General features: G+C 41.5%; 1 protein-coding gene across 1 annotated transcript in view; it reads right to left on the reverse strand.

Annotated features, from left to right (window-relative positions):
* Positions 1 to 2,005: 2,005 nt before the first annotated feature.
* RASGRP3 (RAS guanyl releasing protein 3) overlaps positions 2,006 to 26,014 on the reverse strand; it is an 89,637-nt gene continuing 65,628 nt past the window's right edge. The window contains exons 11-18 of the mRNA XM_069494245.1: positions 25,503 to 25,580; positions 21,562 to 21,678; positions 18,389 to 18,504; positions 14,110 to 14,257; positions 9,226 to 9,262; positions 7,123 to 7,248; positions 6,414 to 6,772; positions 2,006 to 2,955 (exon numbers count right to left, since the gene is read on the reverse strand). Coding sequence (XP_069350346.1) covers positions 2,947 to 2,955; positions 6,414 to 6,772; positions 7,123 to 7,248; positions 9,226 to 9,262; positions 14,110 to 14,257; positions 18,389 to 18,504; positions 21,562 to 21,678; positions 25,503 to 25,580 — 990 coding nt within the window. The 3' untranslated portion in view covers positions 2,006 to 2,946. The remainder of the gene's footprint in view (positions 2,956 to 6,413; positions 6,773 to 7,122; positions 7,249 to 9,225; positions 9,263 to 14,109; positions 14,258 to 18,388; positions 18,505 to 21,561; positions 21,679 to 25,502; positions 25,581 to 26,014) is intronic.

The following is a 26,014-nucleotide window of genomic DNA, read 5'->3' on the forward strand; positions in this document are numbered from 1 at the left end:
CATCTGTCCATTTTGTACACCCTTCAAATGAAGACTCAATTGAAGCATCTAATAAATCCTTCCCTAATACCTAATTTTTTTTTTTTTTTTTTTTTTTGCGACAGGGTCTCACTCTGTCACTCAGGCTGTAGTGCAGTGGTATAATCATAGCTCACTGCAACCTCCAACTCCTGGGCTCAAGTGATCCTCCCACCTCCGCCTCCGGAGTAGCTGGGACTATAGGCACATGCCACCACACCCAGATAATTAAAAAAATATATTTTTTTTGCACAGATGGGAGCCTCACTGTGTTGCCTAGGCTGGTCTTGAACTCCTGGCCTCAAGAGATCCTCCTGCCTCAACCTCCCAAAGTACGGGGATTACAGGTGTGAGCCACCACACCCAGCCAATAATATTGATTTTTAAGAGTTTGGTTTTGTTTTTGCTTTTCACTTTCAAGGCAACAGTAATCACTGAACCTACAAAAAGAAGGTCTGGAGGAACCAACCATAATAGTTCTTTTTGCTCCATCATGGGTTTGCCTATTTTGTTTATTTTACTGTTTATGGGAAATTGACTGGAAACATCAGAGTCACCATTGGTTGTGAGTAAATGATATAATCAAAATTATAAAGCAGCTTTGTTATGGAGTTAAATTCTTCTTAAGCAAAGTGTTAATAATAATAGTTGTGTGTGTATTTGTGTGGGTATACTTATACATATATGTATATAGACACACACAGTAAGTCCTCACTTAATGTCTTCAAGAGGTTCTTGGCAATGGCAACTTTAATTGAAATGACATACAGCAGGGCCTGGGATAACATCAGTTCATTCAATGTCATTTCGTTATAATGTTGATGAGAAAAAAATGTTGGTCTTGTTTTACGTTGTTTTGCTTAAAGTTACAGGTTCCAAGAATCTATGGACAATGTTAATTGAAAACTTATTGTATATCCACACACAATATATAGGCACATATATAGTTCATATACATATATATTTATTTGTTTTCTTTTTTGTTTATGCTTATTTTTTACTCAAGTTACATTTAGCATCTTTGTCACAGGAAAACTGACAATATAAAACTCTTTTTATATATGAAAACTCAAAAATACCCAAAGTGGCAAGTGAAATGATTTCTTTGAGAAGTAAAAGAACATTTATTAACAAGTTTCTTCCAGAATTTTCTTTGAAAAGTTTTTTAAACACATGAAAGTTTTCCTGTACTTAAATTGCTGTTTTCTATTTTTAATATCATTACCATGTATTTCCTTGCAAGTACGAATCGGAGTAGATAGTGTATATACATGGAACCAACACCCAGGGATGGCTGTGTGCCCTCTGAGGTGCTTGCGAACGGTGAGTTCTCTTATCATCTAGCTTAATCGCGCTCCCTCAACTGATAATTTCATTTAATTTGCAGTATTTCCAATCCCTGAATGTGTTTAGCACAATAAGTCAGTGCTAGCATATTTGGAACCGTATTTTAAGTCAATGGAACCACTTTGCTTTCATCTCCACACGCTCTCAGCTCCTGAGGGCTGAGGCCAAGTTTTGCTTGTCTTTGTGCATCGAGCACGGGACCTGCCCAGAGCAGGTGCTCAGCAAACCTGGCCTCAGCTGCTCAGAACTGTCCTCAGCTGTCCTCAATGGAGAAAAGAGAGGAGAAAGGCTTTACAGAAGTGACTTCCCCAAGTCACTTGTTTTATGTGGAATATATACACTTTATCCTCAAATGCGGACCAGCGCACCTCTGTGGAATAGTTTCTGACTAGTCACTTGGTATCAAATCATTCCCCTCACCCACGGGCTCAATCTCATCTCCGTTTTTGAGTATCTTGAATCAAGTTCTCTCTCCTCTAATAATGTAAGAAATAGACTCATATCTAATTATTTTGGGTCAAAGGAAGATATTTAAAATACTGATATTTTAAAAGTTTAAATGAAATGTTAATCAAAGGTGATTTATGATTATTTTCTATGAATATTCTTTAATTACGGATGGCAATTTCTTAGGAAAAGTACAAGGCCTTGTTTTTACAACCAAAAGGAAGGTTTGAGTTCTTTTTTAAACAAACAAAATTCTTAAAATTATTTTGTGTTTTAAAAAATTGATGGTTGTTTTACATTTCACCTGGCCATTTGTTCCATGGTTGTTGTTCTGCTAAATTTTATCCCCCAAAACTTGATTTTCTAATTGCTATTTCAGGAATCTTAAGAAAGATGGCTTAACTCAGTCAGATTGGATAAGAATAGTTAATCTTCCCCCATGGCTGCTATAAGTATTAGGAGAGCTTTCACCACTATGTCATAGCTTCCCAGGGATGCAGAATTGGTAAGACTTATGTGATATATACATGTGTGGCTTGTTACACATCATAGCAACGGTACGGTATGGCAGGAACAATGTAAACGGCTCCTTGTTGCAACTGATCATCATGAGAACTGCTGCATTCCAGGCTCTAAAGGGCTTCCTTGTCCTCAGGAAAATATTAAGTCCTGGTCCCATCCAAAGGCACACAAAAAGACCTCTAAATCAACTCCTTGTTAAACACCCCCTTCCCACAACACACACAAAAGCTTATAAAAATATTGAAATATTATCCCCACCAAAAAAAGCAACGTCTGAGTTTTAGAAAATGAGTATCAAGTGCTTGCGCATGAACTTTCATTTCACCCGTATTATAAATGGCTCTAGAGAAAGATACGTAAGAAAACTACTAACTACATAATACAGACCTTGTGGCACCTAACTAAGGGCAGGGGAGGAGAAATAAATAGTTCATAGTCAGGGTGAATCCTCTGTCCCGTCATGCAATCACGGAGATCCCACAATGTCACAAGGCAGGAAACATCCAGACATCTTTCTAGATAACTTCCTGAGAGTCTGAGCTTTCTTCAATGATTCTCATTCTGCTCCTTCCAAAAGCCAACATTATTGCCTTCAGTTTCCACAGCCTGAAGTCAGCCATCCTGAAATACAAATCAGAACCTGTTACGTGGCTGGGTCTCATCTAACAAAGTAAGAGTGTTCCTAGAAAGCAGTTTTTCAGATGAATTTGAGGGGAACATCAGACATGATCAGTACCTTATAGTCTTAGGATTTAGTAGGAATTAAAAGATCACCTCGTCTACCCAGCACACAAAATCTTAAAGACTCCCATACAGAGTCCTAAAGGATGCTCACGCTACAGTGTTTCCTAAAGGGTGCACCACAAAGCAAAAATCCCTCAAGAGGTATGTATACATCTTATATATGTATCCTGCGTGTAAGTATATGATATATATATTCATAAACATATCCAATTCTGTTTAGTCGGCCTTTCCCAACCCTTCTATGGTAAATATTTATTGATTAGATTTAATTTAGCATAGGAAATGGAAAACAGGCTGGGCACGGTGGCTCACACCTGTAATCCTAGCACTCTGGGAGGCCGAGGCGGGCGGATCGCTCGAGGTCAGGAGTTCGACACCAGCCTGAGCAAGAGCGAGACCCCCGTCTCTACTAAAAATAGAAAGAAATTATCTGGCCAACTAAAAAATATATATAGAAAAAATTAGCCGGGCATGGTGGCGCATGCCTGTAGTCCCAGCTACTCGGGAGGCTGAGACAGGAGGATCACTTGAGCCCAGGAGTTTGAGGTTGCTGTGAGCTAGGCTGACGCCACGGCACTCACTCTAGCCTGGGCAACAGTGAGACTCTGTCTCCAAAAAAAAAAAAAAAAGAGCAAGACTCTGCCTCAAAAAAAAAAAAAAAAGATACGGAAAACAAAAGCAGAATTATAAAGGAAATACATATATTCTTACTGCCAAGACAGTAATCTTGACCTGTTCTGCCACCCAGGGGCTCAGTGGTCATTGGTGAGATGACATCGGCTGCCACAGAAAATGTTCACACCCTTATGTTTTAAAATGAGTGCAAATCTTGAAACCCCATTGAAGGGAAGATACAGATTACAAACACAACTACCTTCTCTGTCTTGTATCATTTTTAATTACAGGACTCATAAACACCATCTGATACTAAATAATAAATGTGTACATCATTTTTTGTAATGCAGTTCATTGGCCTTTCCTGGCAGAAAAATTCTTAAATCTGAAAACTCCTTTGTCTGCATATTCAACGCTTGGGTGTAATTTTGTCACATTTTTTCCTTGCTGCTTTTTCCCTAAACAAGGCAAATGTCTTCTCATTTATTACTGATTTGGATGGTAGTGAGACCATCCAAGCATGTCATATATATGCACTTTATACATATATAGTATATCTGTATACAATATATACTATACAACAGCATACTGTCATCATTAATTAGCACAAATGAAATTAAATACCAGTGGTCAGTGAACCACCCCTATGATTTATGAGATGAGAACATTGAAAGGGTAGGAGAACATTTGAATAGAAAAGTTCAATTTCCATAGAACAAAATTAAATTAAAAAAAAAAAACAGATCTTTGTTTCTATTTTTCTTCAATAGAAATTAATGATCAGGAAATCTTACCTACGTAAGTGATTCCTACACTTAACGAGCTGTGAATTTCTCCTAACTCAGGAGCACAGTTTAAGTAACTTGCACTGTGACAGGCCAATAGAAGTGAGCTCACAGCCAATTTCACTATTTGTTAAAGAAAAGCAGGCCCTCCTCTGAATTCAGAGATGTCCACAATGTCAGCACCATCCTGAGCACTCTCCTGGCATCCTACAATTCTACTCAGAGCAGCTCTTCTTCTGAGAGTTCAGGGACAGCCACCACACTCATGGAAACAGCCTCTGCAGGCTGAACTGGCACATGGGGCAAGTAGCACAATTTCTGGCATCATCCAGAAAATCTTGCACAATGATTCTTTTTTTTTTTTTTTGGATCACAGACTCACATGAGAACCTGTTCGATGCTATGGACTCCTCTTCTCCCCAGAAATGAGCATATGTCCACGTATAATTTTACATAAAAAATAAAGTACTTTCATGAATCTCCCTGAAGCCATTTTTTAGACCTCATGTTTAGAGCCCTTCCCTAGTATATCCTAGGAAAACTTCCTCTCGCACCAAATCGTGAGCCTTTTCTTACTCACCTTTATATTCCTAGCTTTAACTACGGTAGGCCAGTAGGAGTGGAAGCACAGGACTGATACATTTGCCAAGATGATCAGTAGGGGAAATGTTAAAGATAAACTTGGTGTTGCCAATCCAAGAGACAGCAAATAAATTAGTTGATTGCCTAGGGCTGGGGCAGGGTGGGGGAGAGTGACTGCTCATGGGTACAGGGTTTCTTTTGGGGATGATGAAAATGTTCTAAAATTAGATTGTAGTGATGGTTGCCTAACACTGTATGTGAAAAGCCATTAAATTGTACACTTTATATAGGTCAATTTCATGGTATGTGAATTATATTTCTAAGCTGTTTTTTAAAGTTGGTGTTATGACAAAGGAAAGATGGCTCAGCAGAAACTGACAATAAACTTCATGTGACTGGAGATAATGTGTGGCCTCCTTATTAATTGTCCTCAATAAGGAAGGAACTAGAGGTTTTGGTTAAAGGTCACTGGAGTTTTTCTCATCATGGGAAACTATGGAGACCGTGTGTTTGGGTCTCCTGAAGAGTGGAATGTGGAATTCCACCCCTAAGTCTAAAAAGCACTGGCTTGATCCCGAAGGATCTCTGCCTAACCCAGACGCCTGTGTATGAGAATGACTCAGCAGGGCAGCAATGACAGTCCTCCCCGACGTTGCTTTAAGGGTTAGGAGTATGACAAGCCATTTTCCCAAATCCTTTTTCTTAATACACTATAGACAGTTGACTAATAAATGTATCTAACTCCAACTGGAACCAATTTATATTTAAGTATGTTCTAACAAATTTCATATGTATCCCAGTTTGCTTTGGATGATCTGAGTGTAATTCTTGTGTGGAGGCAAAGCCTGGTTTGTAGAACCTTGAGGTTCCCATATCTCTAGTTCTCCCCACCCCTTTTTCCATCATGCTGCTAAAAGTCTCTTTTTTAATAGGGACAAGAGTTTTTTTTCCAATTCTTCTCTCTCTCCAAGTCTTTGGCCTCCACTGCCTCCCCTGAGTTTGGGTCCTGGTTCTAGCTTGGAAAACCAAGCTGATCTGTGTAGTGTACTGGTCTATTGGATCCTTGCAATAGTGGTGGCGTCCTGGGCCATCAGGTCAGTACACAGACATGACAATCTTCATTGTTTTAAAACTCAGTCCAGTTCAATTTCCTACATGATGAAACTGAGGTCCAAAGAGAAGAAACCCTATGCCCAGGGTCATGTAACTGGTCAATGGCAAGACTAAAGTGACACATTCCCAACCATCCTGCTTTCAAAACTCCTCGGCTGCCTCCTAGATCCACTATAATGCTCATCTCAGCACCTCAGCCTCCTTCTTTAGATTTTATCTGTGGTTTCACCCCACACTGACCTCACCATCCTGTCTGCTCTCCTCTCCTTCATCCTGGTCAGGTTCAAACTCGGTGCCTCGGTCTACAACATCCACACCAGCCTGCACCCTGGGCTTCTCATTTTCCCACTTGGCAAAGCCTTTGTCCTTTGCTGCTTTGTCATGGAACTTGGATTTCATTTTGGGGAAGGTGTGGGACCCTGAGTCTCCCCAGCCAGCCTCTGACCAGACAGGTTCGGTCTGGGTGGCCTGGCTGGTGGTGGCCCGCTGCAGCCTCACAGAGATCTTGCGAGAAGAGCCTGTGACCAGTGTGATGGCTCTGCTGTCCAGGTCCCGGTGTCCAGCAGCAACTCCAGGAAACTCAAACACCTCATCCTGCACTGGAAGGGAAAATAGGATGCTGATTATTTGACATCTGGCTGCTTGATATTATAGCAAACCATCAAAGTTAGTGCAAACGGCAAGAGTCTGACACGCAAGGTTCTAAAGGAACAGACTAGGGATAGAACGAAATTAGCTGCAGGCAAGTTGCATGTCGGTATTGCAAAGCAGAGAGGAGAGAGGGTGGTTTGAGACGAGAGGGCGGTTTAGTCACTGCTGCTCACTCTAAAGAGAACCTTAATGTTTATAATGACTCTGATCAGGTTTAGAGCCAGAACCCAAAGGAGGTCCAGGTGTGAGGAGGTGCACAGAGAGACACTGTGGCAGCAAAGAAAGCAGAGGGCATTACCTGGGGGCAGCGAGGGGCTTCCAGGCAGCGACCCATGACTACTGCCCAAAGAGGGTGCCCGGGCAAATCTCCTGCAGGCCAGAACCAGGAGGTCTTTGCACTGTTTATGACAATTGGCTCCACAGTCTGAAAAATTCCAAATGTGTCACAGATGATTATGTATCTTGTGCTGATTGAGCTGCCGGGGTGGCCCTTGAGCTGTCCAGCCTCCCCTCCCCAACCCCAGTTTCTGCTTGAATTTCAGAGTCCAGCTCAGGCCCACGGGGTGTGTCTAGGGGCTGGAAAAAAGCCACTGGGCCACTCTGAGGTTCCCAGAGTTCTCTTAAATTTGCTCAGCGTGTTCCTCTACACAGTTCCTTGACACGTCCAGGCAGCAAACGCCATGTAAATCATGTGGGGTTGGGATTCTTTCCCAGGCTGAGAGGGAATCCTCACAGAGGGTCCTGAGCCAGAGTGAGGGCGAGAAGCCTCGGCTTCTGGTCTCTCCCAGGGCCGACTGCGGCCTCTGGTCATTCACTGTGAGGTGTGCCTCCATTCAGTACTGGTCTGGATTTTTAAAAATTTTTTTCATTTCCCAAAACCTTTTCCAGGGCAAGTGATTACATCTTCTGCTTCCTTTCTTTGTACAGAAATAGAAAACCAGGTGAGCATATGGTCAATACATGTTCCATATTTGTCTACGGTTTGAAATGGCGTGTAGCAGATTCCTTGAAACTGCCCATTAGGATGCTTCACATAAGGCAGGATTCATATATTAATTACTACTTGGGGTAGAAAAATGTGGCCACTTGCAGAGAATAGCTCACAATTGTTTCATATGATGAGGGTCCTACATTCATTTAGAATCACTGTAGAATGTGATCGTTTTAAAGAGTGTATTTTTCTCCTACCATCAGAGAGGACCTTTCTAACTATTTCCAACACCCATTTCTCCCGCAAATGGTCTTGTTTCAAATAGGCTTAATGACACGTTCAGTCTATTTTAATTAGTTTTTTCACTCTGTGTGCCATTAAGAGAAAACAAAAGGTGATCCAAGGGTTTCACTGATTTTCATCTTCATAAAACTATGCATGTGTATGTGTGTGTGAGTGTGCGTGTGTGTGTGTGTGTGTGAGTGTGCGTGTGTGTGTGTGTGTGTGTGTGTGTGAGCACCCACATGCATGCCTTGTATGTTTTAGGGGCTGGAGGACAGCAACCAAAATAAAACTGATGACTCACTGCTGGGCAATAAGATATTGCAGTGTCTTTGCTTCTTGAAAGTAAAAATTCAAGTTAGACCAAGACAAGTGTTAAAGAAACACCGACGGGAAGGTCCTTCTGAGCACTAAACAGTGGCTCCCTTCCAGCAGGGAAGCTGTTTGTTCCCGCGACATGAGGCCCAATTACTGACAGCTGGCTGGAGAAAAAAGGCATCACAAGGGGAACAGCATTCATCTGAAGGCATCCCGTGATTGAGAGATTTCTTTTTGTAGTTTTATTATATTTTTCAAGAACGTTATCAGATTCTTTAAAAAAACAGTATAAATTGGTTCTTTTAACGAAACACCAATAAAGTGCAATAATCACATACATACAAGTAGCAAAATGCTTCATATACATTCATTTTGCATTTGTCAAATATACATTTATTCAATTGTTTATAAATTTCAATTAAACAAGGGAGATAGAGGGACACATTCATTGAAAGGGACAAAAATAAGTTTTAAGATTTCTTCTCTTTTTTTCCTCATCATCTATGTGATTTAGTAAAAAAAAAAAAGAAAGAAAGAAATAGCTATGTGTGAGTGGGAAAAAATGTCTATGAATTATATTAATAGAAATGAGTGTGTGGGTTTCTTCCTTGCAGGAAAAAGTTGTTATATATAGTATTTTCGTTAGGCCTGTCCCAGAATTCCTACCTTCACTGGACGCTGTAGATGGGCAAGGACTAGATTTACATGTGTTGGTAAGGGTGGTCTGCAACACTCGATACAATTTGAATTTTTGCCCCAAAGACCCACTTCTCAATGATGCCAAGAGCTTTTGTGGATTCACCTGACAAACTTGATTCCTACCCAAAATGTCAACTTTTTAAAAATGGTGACAAAATAACATTTCTTTACCTTTGCATTTGTATCCTTGCTTGATTATGCCCCAGAGCTGTAACAAAAGACAAAGGAATGTCAGGGAATCTGAAGAGAAATCTGAACGGAAAACAAGGCCACAGAGAAGGAAGTCCTGGTAAACCTGAGGACTGGCCGGGCACAAACAGGATGTAGCTGCTCTTAACACCCTTCCTGCCAGATAGAAGAGCCCTCTCCCAGCTGCTGGGGCTGCAGTGATAACACGAGTTTTGCTTCCCTTTTCTCTCTCAGAGCCAGCTGGGAGCCGGGATGGAAAAACTAAAGTTGGTGCATTTGTCGGACTTTGGCATGATGTACTCTCAGCTAGATTTACAGGGGAGACGACGCTTTGTCTCTGGAAGCTCCTCGCTGCCTCTATTTAACGAGAGCTGCTCTTGGAGCCACCACAGGAAACAAAGTGATCTAAGAAGCGCACGTCACACTGCAGCATTTGGATTTTGCCAGGTTATTTTGTAAAGTAGTATTTGTACCTTGAAAGATTACAGAAGAGGAAACGACTTATTTATTCATGTATTCACTCTCCACACTTGCTCCGTGTTTGGCCTGCACCAGGGCTGTGGGAGATGGCAGAGAAAGCTCAGATTCTGCCAACCAAGGAATCAGTGACATCCGTGTGGTTAACAAGTAGGAAGTGACACATGCCTCAGGAGAGACCCCGGAGGGCCTGCCGTGCAAAGAGGGAGCGTTTGTCCAGGGCATCGTCTTGGTGATGGTGACTTTGCCCACCTGACAGACTCCTAAGCTCCATGGAGAAGGGGGCCTTGCCATGTCCTTTTCTGTGTCTCCCCACAGCACTCGGCCAGGGTAATAGGGACACCAGAAATGTACAGTATTGATAATTAAATGGGTTTAACACAAGTTGGAGAAGCTCTATTGCTAACTTTTTAGTGGTTAGGTTAGGTGGCTGTTGTCTACTTAATAAAATGATGTTTGGGCATAGTAGCTCAAGCCTGTAATCCTAGCACTCTGGGAGGCTGAGGCAGTATTGCTTGAGGCCAGGAGTTCAAGACCATCCTGAACATGAGCAAGACCCAATCTGTACAAAAAATAGAAAAATTAGCCGGGCATGGTGGTGCACACCCGTAGTCCCAGATACTCAGGAGGCTGAGGCAGGAGAATTGCTCGAGTCCAGGAGTTTGAGGTTGCAGGGAGCTATGAGGACACCACTGCACTCCAGCCTGGGTGACAGAGTGAGACCCTCAAAAAATAATAATAAAAATAAAATAAAATGATATTGAAAAAAGCAGGGACAGTGGCCTCCTGGGACTGAGGAGGGTGCCATTCACAGAGTATTACAGAGGAACAATACCCCGAGCGTGGGCAGCAGGGCCCTATAAAAACAGTAAGCTGCCAATTTGCAGTACGTACTCAAGGGCATCAGGAAGACAGCTCCTTATGGAATGGGCAAGGACATTCCACCAATGGATTCCTTTGAGCCTTAAAAGTTATTTGGTCCTTCAAAATACATTATTTAGATGCAAATACCTCCTGGGACAGGGCAACATTTTGCCTTGGAGACAGGAAGGATTATTTGACAGCCAGCTGGAAGCAAGGCGCAGGATGGCTGGCAGAGGGATGGGCGAGGTACAGAAAAGGGAAATGGTTGTCAGGATCACCATATCTTCAGCTTTAAGATAATCTAGTTTGCTTCTCTTTTGTAAAAGGTGAATGTAATGATCCATGAAATTAAATAATTTGCAAGGTCCCACAACCTGTAAATTCTTTCCCCAGAGCCCCTGGGTAATGTAATAACAATAGTAATGATGATAGCTAACATTTATTGAACTCTTGCTGTGTGAGAGGCACAGTTTTAAGCTCTTTACACATATTAACTCATTTAATGTTTCTAATAGCCTTATGGGATAGGCAATAATATTTTTCTCATTTTTAAAGATGAGGAAACTGACCTACAAGGAAGTAAAATCACTTGGCAAAGTCTTATAGGTAGTAATTAGGGAAAGATGTGTCACTTGAGGGGAAGACAGGAAGCCATTGCTCCTGGGTACTTTGTGAGTGAGCAAAAGCCACTGAGGCAGGACAAGAGAGGATAAAATTTAAGAAGAGGCATCCTAATATCTGGATATGTTACATGATTAGCATAGCCACAGGAACTGCTGAACAAGACATAGTCAAGCAAGAGTCCCACCAGGAGAAGTCAGGCCATGGTTTGCTAATGCTTACTTAATGACCAGGAGAAAGCACTAGCCGGGAAGAGGCACCGGGTCAGTGTGTGGCCAAGGATGGTAGAGGGTGACCTCATGTAGATGGTGTGATGTGCAGGAAGTATTTCCCATGGTCCTTTGATTTGAGACCATGGGCTGCTGTAATACTCGGAGTAACTGTGGTGTAAGGAGCACTGGACTGAAAGTCAGGAGACCTGGATATGACTCATGGTCCTGTTGCTAGTGGCCCATGTGACCTTGGGGAAGTCACTTAATTTCTCCAGACTCAGTTTCTTCATCTACAAAATAAGGGAGTTACCAACACTCTCCCAGTTCTGGAATTATAACTCTAAAGTGAATCTACTGCAGAGCAAGTGGCGTCTGTTGTCTTCCTTACCCTTAAAAGGGAATTTTTGTCAAAAGCAGATGGTCCAGGCACTAGACAACGGTTCCTTGCATTCCCCCACAATTCCCTTCAATGACACATCTATAGAGTTATATTTATACATTCCTTTGAAAACCAATGGACTTTTAAAAATGTGGTGTGAGTAAAGGTCAAATCAAATTGTCCCAATGAAATTAAATATATTTTTTTAAAAAATAAAAAGGGCCACAAAAATTAGAAGTGAGGGCTGCGCGGGGGGGCGGGGGGGGAAATTAGAAGTGAGTTGTTTTTAATTAAACTCCTAAAGTATCAAGGAACACTAAAAAAAGAAATGTCGCATACTCTGAGCTATGTGACATGCAGGATCTCTGATATTATCACCACAGCAACATGGCGGGCAAAGGAACTCCCGTTTGCAGATAGGAAAACAGACTCCAAGACGGTTAATAAGTTGGTCAAGGATATAGAATTAGCAACGAGCAAAACAAAGATTCAGACTCAGGGTTCCAGATTCCAAGTCCAGAGCTTTCCACTTCACCACTGCTGCATCAATAACAGAGCACCAGCACCAGCACCTCTGCTCTGATGAGTCAAGAGGGAGGTCGTCAGAAACCAGTGCCTCCATTAAAGGGAGAGACAGAACAGAAGGACTAGAGGGCAGAGATAATATTTTGAGGTTTTTTTTTTTTTTTTTAATTTTTAGGGACAAAGTCTCACTATCTTGCCCAGGCTGGACTTGCACTCCTGATCTCAAGCGATCCTCCCATCTCACCTCTGAATGGCTGGGACTCCAGGCTGTGCCACTATACCCAGGACCCTGAGATTTGATAAGGGCCTCCCAACTCTCACACCCCGCCACAGGACAGATGTATCAGCCTGACTTTGAGCCAAGCCATGCCATGGCCTAACAACCTGACCTTCTTGTTCACTACTAGGTCCCACTCTGCAGGTGAATGCTATACATGCCCCACCCCACATCAGCATTTTTCAGGTGCAGATACTTCCAAAAACTCCCATCAGAACAGAGAAACTAGAGAAACATGAAAGAGGAGATGCATTAGTTTTACAGTAAAGTGGTCTGAAGATGCCGTCCCAGTGGATATTCTGACAAAGGCAGAACTCCTTCCTGGGATGGTAAAGAGAGCTGATTGGTCTGGCTTTGCCCTTGACCACATCAGCTGCTCTGACCATTTGGGGCCATCTTTGAGGTAACAGCTGCCTCTTACTTACCCATTCTCAAAAGGGTGTGTGCTTGAACATAAACTCCTGCCCTTGGGCTCCCCAAAGCCAGTTCTTTGAGTATGGGATGGGGAAAATGTAACTTAGTGGTAGGATGTGAATTCAACAGGGGTCAACAGTGGGATGTGACTGCTGAATAAAGCTGACATACCTGAGCTCTGGCATCTAGAAAAAAGGGCAATTGTCACACTCATCTGTAGGATGGACCTCCGTCACCTGACGTACCACATTTTCCCATTTCATTTAACTTCAGGATAAACTGGAAGGCGTTCATGGTCCAAGAGTCTATGTTAAGGCTAGGACCACAGAGTGACCTCAGTTTCCCAAGAATTATCAAACATGGGGAAGGAAGCGTATAATCATCACATGCTGCAATGTAGGTAGAGCACAGGACTCAGCGTCAGAACACCTATGTTTGAGCCCAAGCTCTGCTAATGATTAGCTGTGCAATCCTGGGGAGCTTGGTTACCCTCTCTGAACCTATCTGTCTTCATAGCCAAGACAGAGAGAGCAAAATGCCCACCTCAAGGGCTCATTGTGAGGATTAATTACATTAATGTCTATGGCAGTTTTTGTTGCTGGCAAGTGTTAACTAAATGTAATTTATAATTACAACCATCTTCTCTCCAAAAATATCTTTTCCTTTTTGAGTTGTGAATTATTGAGCAAAGCCATGATGGATTTCTAGTGACTAATACCATATGAAATGAGCACTGGAAGGAAATGGCTAAGATAAATGCTCCCCTTAATTGCAACCACTTATAAATATCGGTGACGAATGCCAGCACTTATTGGGCTGACACCTTTCCCTGGCAGGATTTACAGACAAACCAGTCTCTTGAGTTAACAGGCTTCACAAGCCTTTCCTGTCTTTGCCAGCCCTGTGTTCCTAGAACATAACTAAACCCCATAGATCCTGCTTTTGTTTTTATTTAATCTCTAATTTCAGGGAGCCATCATGTTTTCCTTCTGATCCAAAGCAGACAACGGACTCTATTTAGTGTATCATTTTCCCACCTTCTCTGAATGCCGCACAAATAACTATATACCAGAGAAAATAATGGAAATCAGACTTACAAATCCTGCACAGTGTTCACAGAAGGTTGGCTTCAGATAGGTCATCTCCTGAAAATTATGGACAAATCCCGGTCCCATTTTACAGTGTAGTTGGGATTTAGCTCTCAGGAAGTAAGCCATCATTTCATCTTTACTAATCAGGCCATCCCTGTTAAAAGAATCAAAGAGGGAAGGGATCTTTGAGTATCATGTTGCTAAGTAGTCACCGAACTCTAATCACACACCTCCCAAACCTTTGTGACCAAAAGCAGATGAGGAATGTTCACTTCTCTGTTACATCCGAAAGGAGGGGAAGACTTCAAAGGACGGCTTCAGGTGTTCTAGTCTTTTTCAGTAAGCAGAAGAAGGTGTGCGTGTATGTGCCTGCCTGACCATACTCATGTGTGCATACATGTGGCCTGTGCACCACAGCACAGAAATATTCTTCATTACCAAATAGAAGCTTCCAGAAGGACATCTTTCTAGCCCTTGCCCAGCAATAGAGTTGCAAGAATTAGGATGCTGGGGAAAGGCAGGACACTGCAGTAATTGCACCTGCCATTCTCAAGTTCATTCAGCTTGATGCCATCCAGGCTACTCCTGTGGTGATATTTTCATTCACTTCTTACTGGCTCATAGGCCATTCTCTAGAACAGTTCCTCAAGACCTTCTCCACACAGAACACACCTCCGGTTCTCCCCACCTCCCTACCCCTGACCCACCACATACCCTGACTTCTTGTTTATCAGAAAAGATCGAATCCACTTGACATGGGTTAGCTCCATATTGTCTTCCCTCCACGTTTGTAAAGAGATCACACCTTTCCTTGACAGTTCAGAATTCCTTTGTGTCTCCTCTGCCCTCTCTTGGGGTCCTCCTCTCTCCCCCACCTTCTCCCCACTCTCTTGCCCCCACAGGGCTCTGCCCCTTCCCGCTTCTGCTCCGTCTCTTCCCTCATTTCTCCCTCACTTTACAAATGTGCGCAGGACTTTCCCTTCTAAAGAATCCCTTTCCTCAATCCTGCTGCCTTCTCCAACACTTGTCTTTTCTCTCATCCTTCTTTTTACTCCCAAAGTTTTCAAAAAGAATATTAATTAGACTCTTTTTCCCGTTCCTCTAGTTACATTTGTTTCATATAATAGGGATTTTAACCCTACCATTCTATTAAAATTGTCACCAAGGACATCCTCCATGACCGTTTCTCATTGGCAGCAGGTGACACGGGGCACATTTCCTCCGTCTTGACACCCTCTCCTCTAGCGACCCCTGTGATTCCACACAGCCCTGGTTTTTCTCCTTCCTCTCCTGCTCCCCCTTCTCTGGCTTTTCTGCAGGACCCACTTGTTCCTTTCAGCTGCTACACATGGGAAGGGGGTTCACCGAGGGCGCCTTCCTCAGGCCGGGGGCTCACCTGCCTCTAAACTTCCCCACCAGGGTTGCTCGCACACTCGAGACTCCAGTTCATGCCACTGGGCTGAAGACTTAATCTACATCTCCAGCCCTGACTGTTCTCCTGAATTTTGGTACCACATCTGCAACAACTCTCCGGGCATCTCTTCCTAATGGTCCACGGTTCTCTCAAAATCAACATACCTAAGCCCAACTCCGCATCTTTCTTCCCAACACTTGCTGCCCCAGGCTTCCCTATTGCTATCTGCGATGCTATAATTCCCCTGCCTACCACCCCCCACTTGAGAATTTAAGATTCCTTCCTCAGCTTTTGGGCAAAATCACTTCAATAATACTTAAAATTTATAAAATTTAAAGAGTCATCAGCATGTCTTGCTGATCTCAAGAACAGCAAATTATCCCACAATCACTGCATTTAATCACAAACACACATAAGTGGCAGTATATTCATGAAGAAGGAGGTTATTTAGGCAGGCTAGCAGATTACAGAGATATAGATACAGATACAGATATGGGCACAGCACCACCGAGTCACACAACCCCAGGAGCAGAACACGAAGTGAACAGGGCCCTGGAGCACAACGCCCAGGCAGCAGCCCTGGCTCAGGCCCTTTCCTGGCTTTATAGAGAAAGGAGGAGCAATGCGCGTTGCAATGCGTGTTGCCTAGCACGTACCCTGTCTTAATCCTATAGATCTGTTGCTACAAAGCAGCCTCCCAGCCAGGAGCTCCGTTTCCCAGCCATTCTTGAATCTGGGTGTGGGTCATGTGACTACTGGCCACCACGCCAACTTGAGCAGATGTGAAATATGATACTTCAAGACCAAGGAGTTTGAGAAACTGTTGTGCTTCTCCACCTTCTCTTTTCTCATCTGCCAGAGGTACGCAGGGGAGTCCAGGACAAAGCCACAAGACAGAGGAACCTAGTTCATGAATTAGCAGGAAGGGGAATGCTGACCAGCCACCAGGAACACTGGACTCTTACCTGCGTGAGGACAAAACTCCAGTGTGCGAAGCTACTAAAACTTTGGGGTTTCTCTATTACAGAAACTGCTGGGATCTAACTAAAGGTGCCTGGAAATATCCCATCCCCCTCTGCAAAGCAATCCCTCCCTTATGGTGGGGATTTTCACACGTCATCAGTGGGCACAAGAGTTCCCAGGATGGTGAGGCCAGTTTCCGTGAGTGCGGAGCTGGCCCTGGCATTGACCCAGACAACCCACTGTGATCACCACCCTTCTCCCTCCATTCTGGTACCCAAAGAGACAGGGTTGTCTCTATTCTTTAAGTGGAGTTCTAAAAGGATTTCTATCGCAATGAATAGAGGAGTTTTATTTGGTCACTGACCCATCGAAACCTCCCAGTATGGCCTAAAACCTATGACTTCCTCCTCCTGGGATCTTTCTTCCATGGGAGGCAGATTAAAAGTTAAATGTTACCTAAAATCACAGATCCTAAGGAGTTTTTTGTGTAAAAACAGATCCTTGACATGCTAGTAGGGACTGCAGGGAAGGGGAAAGGTTCTTTGGTAAATATATACATATATGTAAATATATAAAATAAATCTGTGAAACAGTGCATAGCCCATCTACCCCCTAGGGAACCACAGTGCAGCACACCTTAGCCTATTAAAAGTTTTGGGAAGTTGCACAGTAGAGACACCTATTTAATGAGATTTAACCCTGTGTTTCTCGCACTTGACTAGTTAATTCCTTTTTCAAAATTACTAATTAAGCCGAGAGTGGTGGCTCATGCCTGTAATCCTAGCACTCTGGGAGGCTGAGGCAGGAGGATCACTTGAGGTTAGGAGTTTGAGAACAGACTCAGCAAGAGCAAGACCCAATCTCTACTAAAAATAGAAAAATTAGCCGCGTGTCGTGCATGCCTGCAGTCCCAGCTTCTAAGAAGGTTGAGGCAGAATAGCTTGAGCCCAGGAATTTGAGGTTGCTGTGAGCTAGGCTGACACCATGGCACTCTAGCCTGGGTAACAGAGTGAGATTCTGTCTTAAAGAATAAATTAATTAAATTAAAAATAAAAATAAAGTACTAAGTAATAACAAACTTCTGTGGAACAGTTTGGAAAACAACACCTTACAGAAAACATTCTTTTTGAGACTTCCCAGCACTAGCCACTCAAAACTTTAGTACGGTTAGCCATGGTAAAGTTTGAGGTATTAACTTAAGGTATCACATTATCTGATACAGGAAGTCATGTAAGCAAACTATGAATAGTTCAACTAATCTCACACAATTAACAATTAATCAAATTATTAATGCCAGGCTTTCTTAGTATTTTTTTTAAATCACTTTTTAAAATGAGTTCAGTCTTAGTCTCCAAAGCCATTTAATTTTCCAGGAATCATTTGAAGCTAACGAAAAAATGAATTTTTTCTTCATTTATCAAGACAACTTTTGATCAATCAAAGAAAAAAACAAAGTATGGATGCTTCTTGGCCATCTGCAGCTACCATCTGCTTTCATGAAGACCATAAATAAAAAAACTTAATGAATTTTAAGATTGCCCTAAGGTCCACTAATGCTGAGGACTCTCCCAGGCTAGATCTAACTATATTCCTCTCCTATTCTTTTTTAAAGGAGGCCTTTTGGTATTGAGAGCTAAGCAGCAGAAGCGTAATATAAGAAATGGAGAGCGAGGCTAATTTGCAAATGGACACCTGTTCAAAGCTGGTGATGTGGTCTGCCCTGTGATTCCATCCAACTGATCACAAACACCAAGAATAAAATCAGTGACAAATTAGACATGTCTCATCAATGCTGTCTTGAAGGGTTGAAGGTGTCAAGATGTAAATTGTAGGTTTCCCTGCTGTTCTCTGATAATGACTTTCTGCTTTAGGACAGTTGAATTAAAATATAATAAAATTAAAACTTACTGATCTTTGTCCAGCACACAGAAGGAATCCAAGAAGGGAAAATTGGCAGCTATACTTTCAAAGTCCTCTTGGGAGATGTACCCATCATGGTCATGATCGTAGTTCCTAAACACAGACTGCAAAAAAAAAAAAAAAAAAAAAGGACAAGTATTTATTGAATGACTATTCCTGAGTTAGGTTCTGAACTTGTTATTGTGAAAGCAATGATAACTAACATATTATCTGTTCTGTCAAGGAGCTGAGGATCTAGTGAGAGATAACTAAATCAAGAGGACTTTATAAAATAACTAGGTAAGCGGTTTGCTGAGGATAAAATCAGAGTGGGTGGGGGCGGAAAGGAGGTAGATTGAGAATGGTTTCCTGGAGAAAGCAAGGTTTAAACTGAGACCTCAGGGTTGGGTATGAGTTAAGCGGGGTGTATTTACAAATTCCAATACTCTGATAATAGAAAATAAAGCTTTAAGATGTTACAGTATCCCCAAAATTACACATTTAATGCAATTCCAATCAAAATCCTGGTAGGAATTTGTTGTAAATGAACAAATTAATTCTAAAGTTCAAATAGAAGTGAATGTGTTAAGAATAAGCTAAAAATTGTTTCAAATGAAGAGTAATGAGGGGGACCATGCCCTTCCAGAAAGCAAATATTTTACAAAGCTACATTAATCAAAATAATAGGACACAAGTTTCTACAGAGAGTGGAGTCCAGAAATAGATCCATGTATATGTAGGAATTCAAAATATGAAAAAGTATCTTTTCAAATCCACAGGGAAATTATGGATTATTCAATAGTTGTTGCTTAGTTAAATGGCTAATAATCTTACAAAATAAATCACCCCCAAACTAAATTCTAGATATATTAAATATTTTAATGTAAAAAAGCTATAAAAGTGTCAAAGATAAATAGACGAAAATATTTTTTCATTTTTTATAATCTTTTTTTGGGAAAGGCCTTTTTTAGCATGACATCAAAGTCAGAAGCCATAAAGAAAAAAATGCAAAATACCTGAACCCAAAAAGCTCAATTAACAAATTTAAAAATAAATGACCAACAGAGCAATTTATTTGCAACATATGTGAGAGCAAAGACACAAAAGTTGAACAGGCAATCACCAAAGTAAAAATACAAATGGCTAATACATTCAAGGAATGGTGTTCAACTCTGCTAAGAATTATAGATATATAAATGAAACTTTTTTGAAGTCTCAGATTAAATAAAACATTAAAATACTGTCATTGATAATTTTCTAGGGTATGAGACAATAGCTGCTCTTATAGCAAGTTAGTGAAATAAGTAGCCACAATCTTCCTGGAGGACAATCACTTGAAGAAGTGCCTGCTCACTGACACAGCAATTCCACTGCTAGGAATCCGTTCTAACGAAATAATTGAACAAGATTGCTCAAAGACATACATACATGCATGTATGTATGTAGTATGTATATGTGTGTGTATATATGTAAAGAGAGAGAGAGAGACAGAGAGCATAAAGTCATGCAAGATAATCAACAAATCATCAGTGGTTAGTTATCTCTGGAGAATTGAATTACCAAGGCCTGAAAGTAAAGCTTTTTATTTTCTATAATTTATGTAATGCTTTAATGTTTACAGTGATCTGTCTTCCTTTATAATCAGAGAAAAATTAAAAAGGTTTTTCAATGCCCTTTGCTAAATTAGATTTTCAAAAAAAAATTGTATATTCTTTCTGCAAACACATGTATGCAAATGTATATTTGAGTTGGATTCCAATTATAATTAAATTTTCTCCTCTTTCCCAATGGTTTCTATTGTATTTATTAATATCTATATCATCCTATGCAGTAAGCTGCTTCAGGAGTACTTTGGGAAATATGCAGGGTATAAATGAATGAATTAATTAAAAAAATTGACTAAAATGGGTCATTAGCTCCCATTGCAAGTTTATCAATAGACAACTGAATTATAATTGCAAAAATCACAAACCATTACATTTTTTTAAAAATCCCAATATTGATATTTATCTATAATCAAAATTGCTTAGAAGTTAACTATTTTGCAGTACCTACTATTTATAGTTTGACACCCATGTATATATACTAAGAATACCAGATTTTTTTTGTGGAATAAAACTTACAATGCAAACTCATAATAAAACAGAAGAGAGAATGAGAGAGAGACAAACTAAGACTCCCCATGTGGACTGGGGCAAAGGCAGCCAGCCTGCATAATGAGATTGGGAGAGAATTGTTCTGCCTTCACTTCCTGGTGTCAGACATTCCTAAACTGCAGCTGGGTCCTTGCATTCCCTGAGGCCCCTGGATCCTTTCCCCACTTCCCTGGCTGCAGGCTGGGTCTGTTCCTACCATCACGGCCTCCACTGGCCCTTATCTCCTTCTCAGACCCTTCCCTCACCAAAATTCCTCCTGGCACCACCCTTTCTAATCTTTTCTTCCTGTCTCACACTCCATAAAACTTTTCTTTCAGTGCCTCATAGTTGCCTAGATTATCCAAGATATATTAGAACATTCCTGCTTTTTCTTTAAACATCCTTTCCCAGCAAAAAGCACATTATATTCCAAAGACTCAATTCTATTGCACCAGTGGATGTACCTATGAATCCATTAAAGTAGATGTTTAATCAGGGCTCACAGTTTCCCATGCCTGAGATGTTTCCACGTTCCCTACATTGGCATGTCTTCTCTTCTTTGTACACGGAAAACTCGGACAGAGGCTTGTCCCACATCAGGTGATTTTTCTGACCTCAGTGGCATTGTGCCGATGTCATAAAATCCCCAGGACACCGCAGGGGAAACTATCCAATTTACAGGATTGTTGTCCTGCCCTCAGGAAACCAATTTATTGGGCATTTTATTGTGACCCATGTGAGTTTTTCGTGAGTGATTCGAATCCCCAAACAGTCCCTTGAGTGGGTGGCGATGGCAGAAATGGCAAACGCCTGGGAAAGAGAGGACCTGGGCAAGGGAGAACAGACTGACAAGAAGGGGAGGGGACCTTTCTGGCAGGTTCTCCCCAGAGGCCCATGCCAGGTAGAGCTAAGTGTCTGCTAAATGGTTCCTACCTGCCAGAGGGCTGTTTTCATGGACTCCGCCTCATTCCTGGACAATTGCAGAACACTCTGGAAAGAGACAGGGACCTTCTAGTGCTCTCCCTTTATTCTCCCTCAACCACTTACCTCGACTAATTTCCGTATGTGCTTGTTGATGACTGTGGGGTCCGGCTTCGGCATCACCCCCGACGCCCACTCCAGGGGCACCACGGGCTTGTTGGGCGTCGTGGGGGAGGTAGGCTGCTGACAAAACACACACATTTCTCAACTTTAACTGGGGCCTTGAGCTACTAGGGACACCGAGAAAGACAAATAGGTTTTGGATATTACCAATACCAGTAAAATTACATTTATGTAGCACTTAAATGTTTATAAAACAAACATCTTTTGTTAAGAGAATCTAATCTGTAACTAAATACATGTTTGGACAGTGCCTTTTGTTTAGCAGCAGCCTAAATTCTATTATAATATTTTAAACAAGAAAAAAAAAATGCATCCCCAGTCCATCCAAAAATCCTATCCACGTTCCCCAAATATCACTAAAACATCGTAAAACCCTCTATATAACCATCCATCATGGATTTTTGTATAATACAGGATATATAAACATCAGTTATATAATTCTTTAATACTTGGTATTAGCGATCAATTAGTAGGTGCACATAGCTGATGGATACCAGTGCGCGGCCAAGTTCATGTCTTAATGCCTGCACCTCACTCACCTTGCTTAATCACGTCTGACTGCTCTGCTAATCATTAGGTCTCTCTGGCCCTCTTTGGTGAACTTCCTTTCCCCAAACGGTTTTCCACTTACTTTCAAGACTTTGCACTTCATGATGTGAGGAAGTTGGCATAATGCATCACACATTTGAACAACACAAGCACACAACACATCCTACCAGGAGACCAGCGAAGGCTACGATGCACTTTCTATCCTTTCTCTGAAACCCTCGTATGAGGTCAACATTTTTGTTGGTGCACATATGCAAACCCACAACAGCAAGTTTTTAATTTGATAATGAATGGGGGATAAACATTTTTGCAAGAGGAATTGAGGAGCAACCACACTCATTTAAGCCGCTAAGAATGTTGGGAGGTGGGTGTTACTAAGTATCCTGTGGGCGACCAACAAAACCAAAAATTATCTGCCTTTTGGCTATGTTCACCCCTACACTCACACACACTCACCCCCACACTCACACATACACATTTACACACATACCTACACACACCAGGCCTCTTCCTGTCAGGATTTTCATCTTATTGATCAGGTAAAGGGTAAGCCCACAGTTCCCTAATTGGTGCTCTGGAGCACTGCAGTGAATTCAGGCACCAAAAGATATTTCAAACGTGAAATATGGAGATACTCAGTATTTGTTGGACGCCACAAGAACTTCCACCTCGAAGTTGCTCACAGTTCCCCCATCAGATCATACTAAACTTCTTGCAATGATATCATATCATTGTAAGGGAACAAAATTTAGACTTACTCAAGCTTATTTTCAGGATAAATTTTTGCCAACTTTAGGAGACATTTCCATCAAACACACAAAAATCTTTTTATTTGCTGTAAGAGCAGAAGCTTTCAATGTGTGGAACAAGAAATAAGGGTGGCAGCGCCCAGTCTGATTTCAACATTTAAAAAATTGTAGTGTCCAACAGGCACACACATCCATCAGTAAGTAACTGTGGTTATTTAAGAATAAAATAAAATATTAGTTTTCTTTAAATGTAAGTATATTAGTTTTTCAAGTGTGTACCAAGTTGTTAGAACATAAATATTTATAAAGCTGTTTGTTTTTTTTTGTTTTTTTTTTTTTGAGACAGAGTCTCACTCTGTTGCCCAGGCTAGAGTGAGTGCCGTGGCGTCAGCCTAGCTCACAGCAACCTCAAACTCCTGAGCTCAAGCGATCCTCCTGCCTCAGCCTCCCGAGTAGCTGGGACTACAGGCATGCACCACCATGCCCGGCTAATTTTTTCTATATATATTTTTAGCTGTCCATATAATTTCTTTCTATTTTTAGTAGAGGTGGGGTCTCGCTCTTGCTCAGGCTGGTCTCGAACTCCTGAGCTCAAACGATCTGCCCACCTCGGCCTCCCAGAGTGCTAGGATTACAGGCGTGAGCCACCGCGCCCGGCCTATAAAGCTGTTTGGACCTAGTTATTCTATAAGTGGAACAGTTGGGTTTTTTTTTTTTTTACCTAGGGGTGCCATGAAAAAGACTGCTGAGATAGTAAAACACAAAGAACTAGTGAGCCGCTAGGAACAGAAAAAGGTTGAGTACCTCTGGGACTGACTATTTAGGTTAGGTCAGCCAGCACCATCTGTAAGCACAGTAAAGCTACAGGCTCTTGGTGATAGAATCCCAACTGGAAAGAATTCACTAGTTATCAGCACATGTCAAATAGGATGGCACTCCACTTAGAGAAGAGACAGGAAGAGACTGGGAAATGTGTTTGCATAGATTCACAGGGTTTTAGCACTTGGAAAGGACTTTGAAGGCTTCTGCTCTTACAATAAATAAAAAGACTTATGTGCTTGACAGACATGTCTCCTATAATTGGCAAAAATTTATCCTGAAAATAAGATAAAGTAAGTCAAAAGGTGCACAGGCAGGCAAGTGTGCTAACACGGTCATTCCTACCCTGTTCCTTATGTGAGGGGTGGTAGAAACAGCACCGTGATTGAAGACAGGCCAGAAACCAAAGCCCAGTTCTCCAGCTTCCTGGCTGTGTGATCCACTAAGACACCTGCGCTCACCAGACCTGGTTTCCTTAACAGAGTTAATGAGATAATGTGGTATGATGCCCTGACAGGCGTCCAACAACTGGTAGCAATCACAGTGCCTGGTAAAGGTAAAGGAAGGTGTCAGGAGGTGGAAATTCTGTGTACAGTACAGCTTAACACACCGTGGCCAGGTTCATCGTGACAAAGCTATGGAATGATGGAGCAGCTTACAAACTCCTTTTATTCAGTAGCTCTACCCTTCTTGCTAGCTCTCAGGCATGCTAACTCTAGAGTCTAGGTCTGCATTCCTCCCTTTGCCTGTGCGCCATCATCCCAGGAGGCCCCATTCTGCAGTATTCTCAGGAGACACCTCTACAAACTGGCAGGAAGTAGAACGCACTCATGGAACCAGCACACGAATTATTTTAAGATCAGAGGCTACCAGGTCAATTGACTCAGACTTAAGTGCATGCCCTGCCAGGGCCAGCGAACAGCTGTCATCATCATTCAGGCTCCTTTAGTCCGATGGTTCGGACTCACAGCAGGTGTTAACAGACTCAGGGGCTGTAGTTGTCGCCAACGTGCTACAGAGCTCAGCTGGTAAGGAGGTAGGTAGCACATGAGATCTTTATAAGAAAATTGATATCGAGATATAATTATAAGAAGCAAACATACACATTTTTTCCTTCAACATGCAAACCTCATCCGCACTGTAAATTTTAAATTCATCCAGGCATTTTTTTATTAGTGTAAAACATATCTAAAATATAGTTCACTCACTAAAACTAATAAGCAGTGTACATTCAATAATGTAATTTCCTCCATCTCATTATTTAATGTTTATTTCTGAAGAGTCAGCCACTGATGATGTGAGACGCTATCCAACGAGATACTGAAATTCTGAGCTGAGTCAATCACTTTTAGAGAAATTTGTGACTTACGATCAAATTTAAAATCTATCAAATTTTATGTTGAATGGAGTTTTTTAAAAGCCTGGAAGAGTCTAAATGATCTTTAACATTAAGATGAGTTACTATTCTTTGTTTTTTTCTTTTTGGTCCTATGTGTACGTGAGTTCTCAACAAGGACACAATAAATAGAAGATCAGTAATAAAACAGAGTAACGAGAATGATGTTTTTCCTCTTTATTTGCCTCCGATATAAAGAAACAATTCTCAAACTGTCAGGGCCAAGCTGTTTCATTGATAAAGTGGGAATAATATCAATTTCTAAAATTCTTCAGTCTTTAGAACACAAAGCAACACTGTAACAGCCAATTACTGTAAATGACCCAAAAATGGTGTTTGGCACTGATTTTTAGCAAGAAAACAATACTTACCGATTTAGAATTTCTAGGCTCCAGCACCAGCGACAGTTTGTAAATATCATCTTCCGTGTGATAGAGGTCCAGAGAAAGCTACAACAATGTTAGAAAGGAGAAATAATTATGTTGGATAGTATTTATTTGTTTACATTGCTGAAATAGATTTCACATTGAATGTTTAAGTTCAATGTCTAATACAGTAATTTGAGTGAATGCAGAACAATAAAAAGACAGCACACAGGGGTGGGAAATGAAATTTACAAAAGGAACCGTTAATCCCGGTGTGCTCAGCAGCATCAGCAAGACCAGCAACTCAATTCCTCAACAACGTTTATTGAGCATCTCCTCAGTGTGACATCCTGACTTACAAAGAATCCTTGATGATTAAAGGGGTGAAGCAGGGACAGATGCATAAAATAAGATTTGTAATGAATGCTGCCTGGGAAGTTGGATTAAAGAACTGTGGAAATAATGGAGCAATTAACTAGGTTCCTATAATTTGAGAGCATTGTGCTAAGTCCTGGTGA

Source organism: Eulemur rufifrons, chromosome 19 (genome assembly GCF_041146395.1).
Source record: "Eulemur rufifrons isolate Redbay chromosome 19, OSU_ERuf_1, whole genome shotgun sequence".
Lineage (NCBI taxonomy): Eukaryota > Metazoa > Chordata > Mammalia > Primates > Lemuridae > Eulemur > Eulemur rufifrons.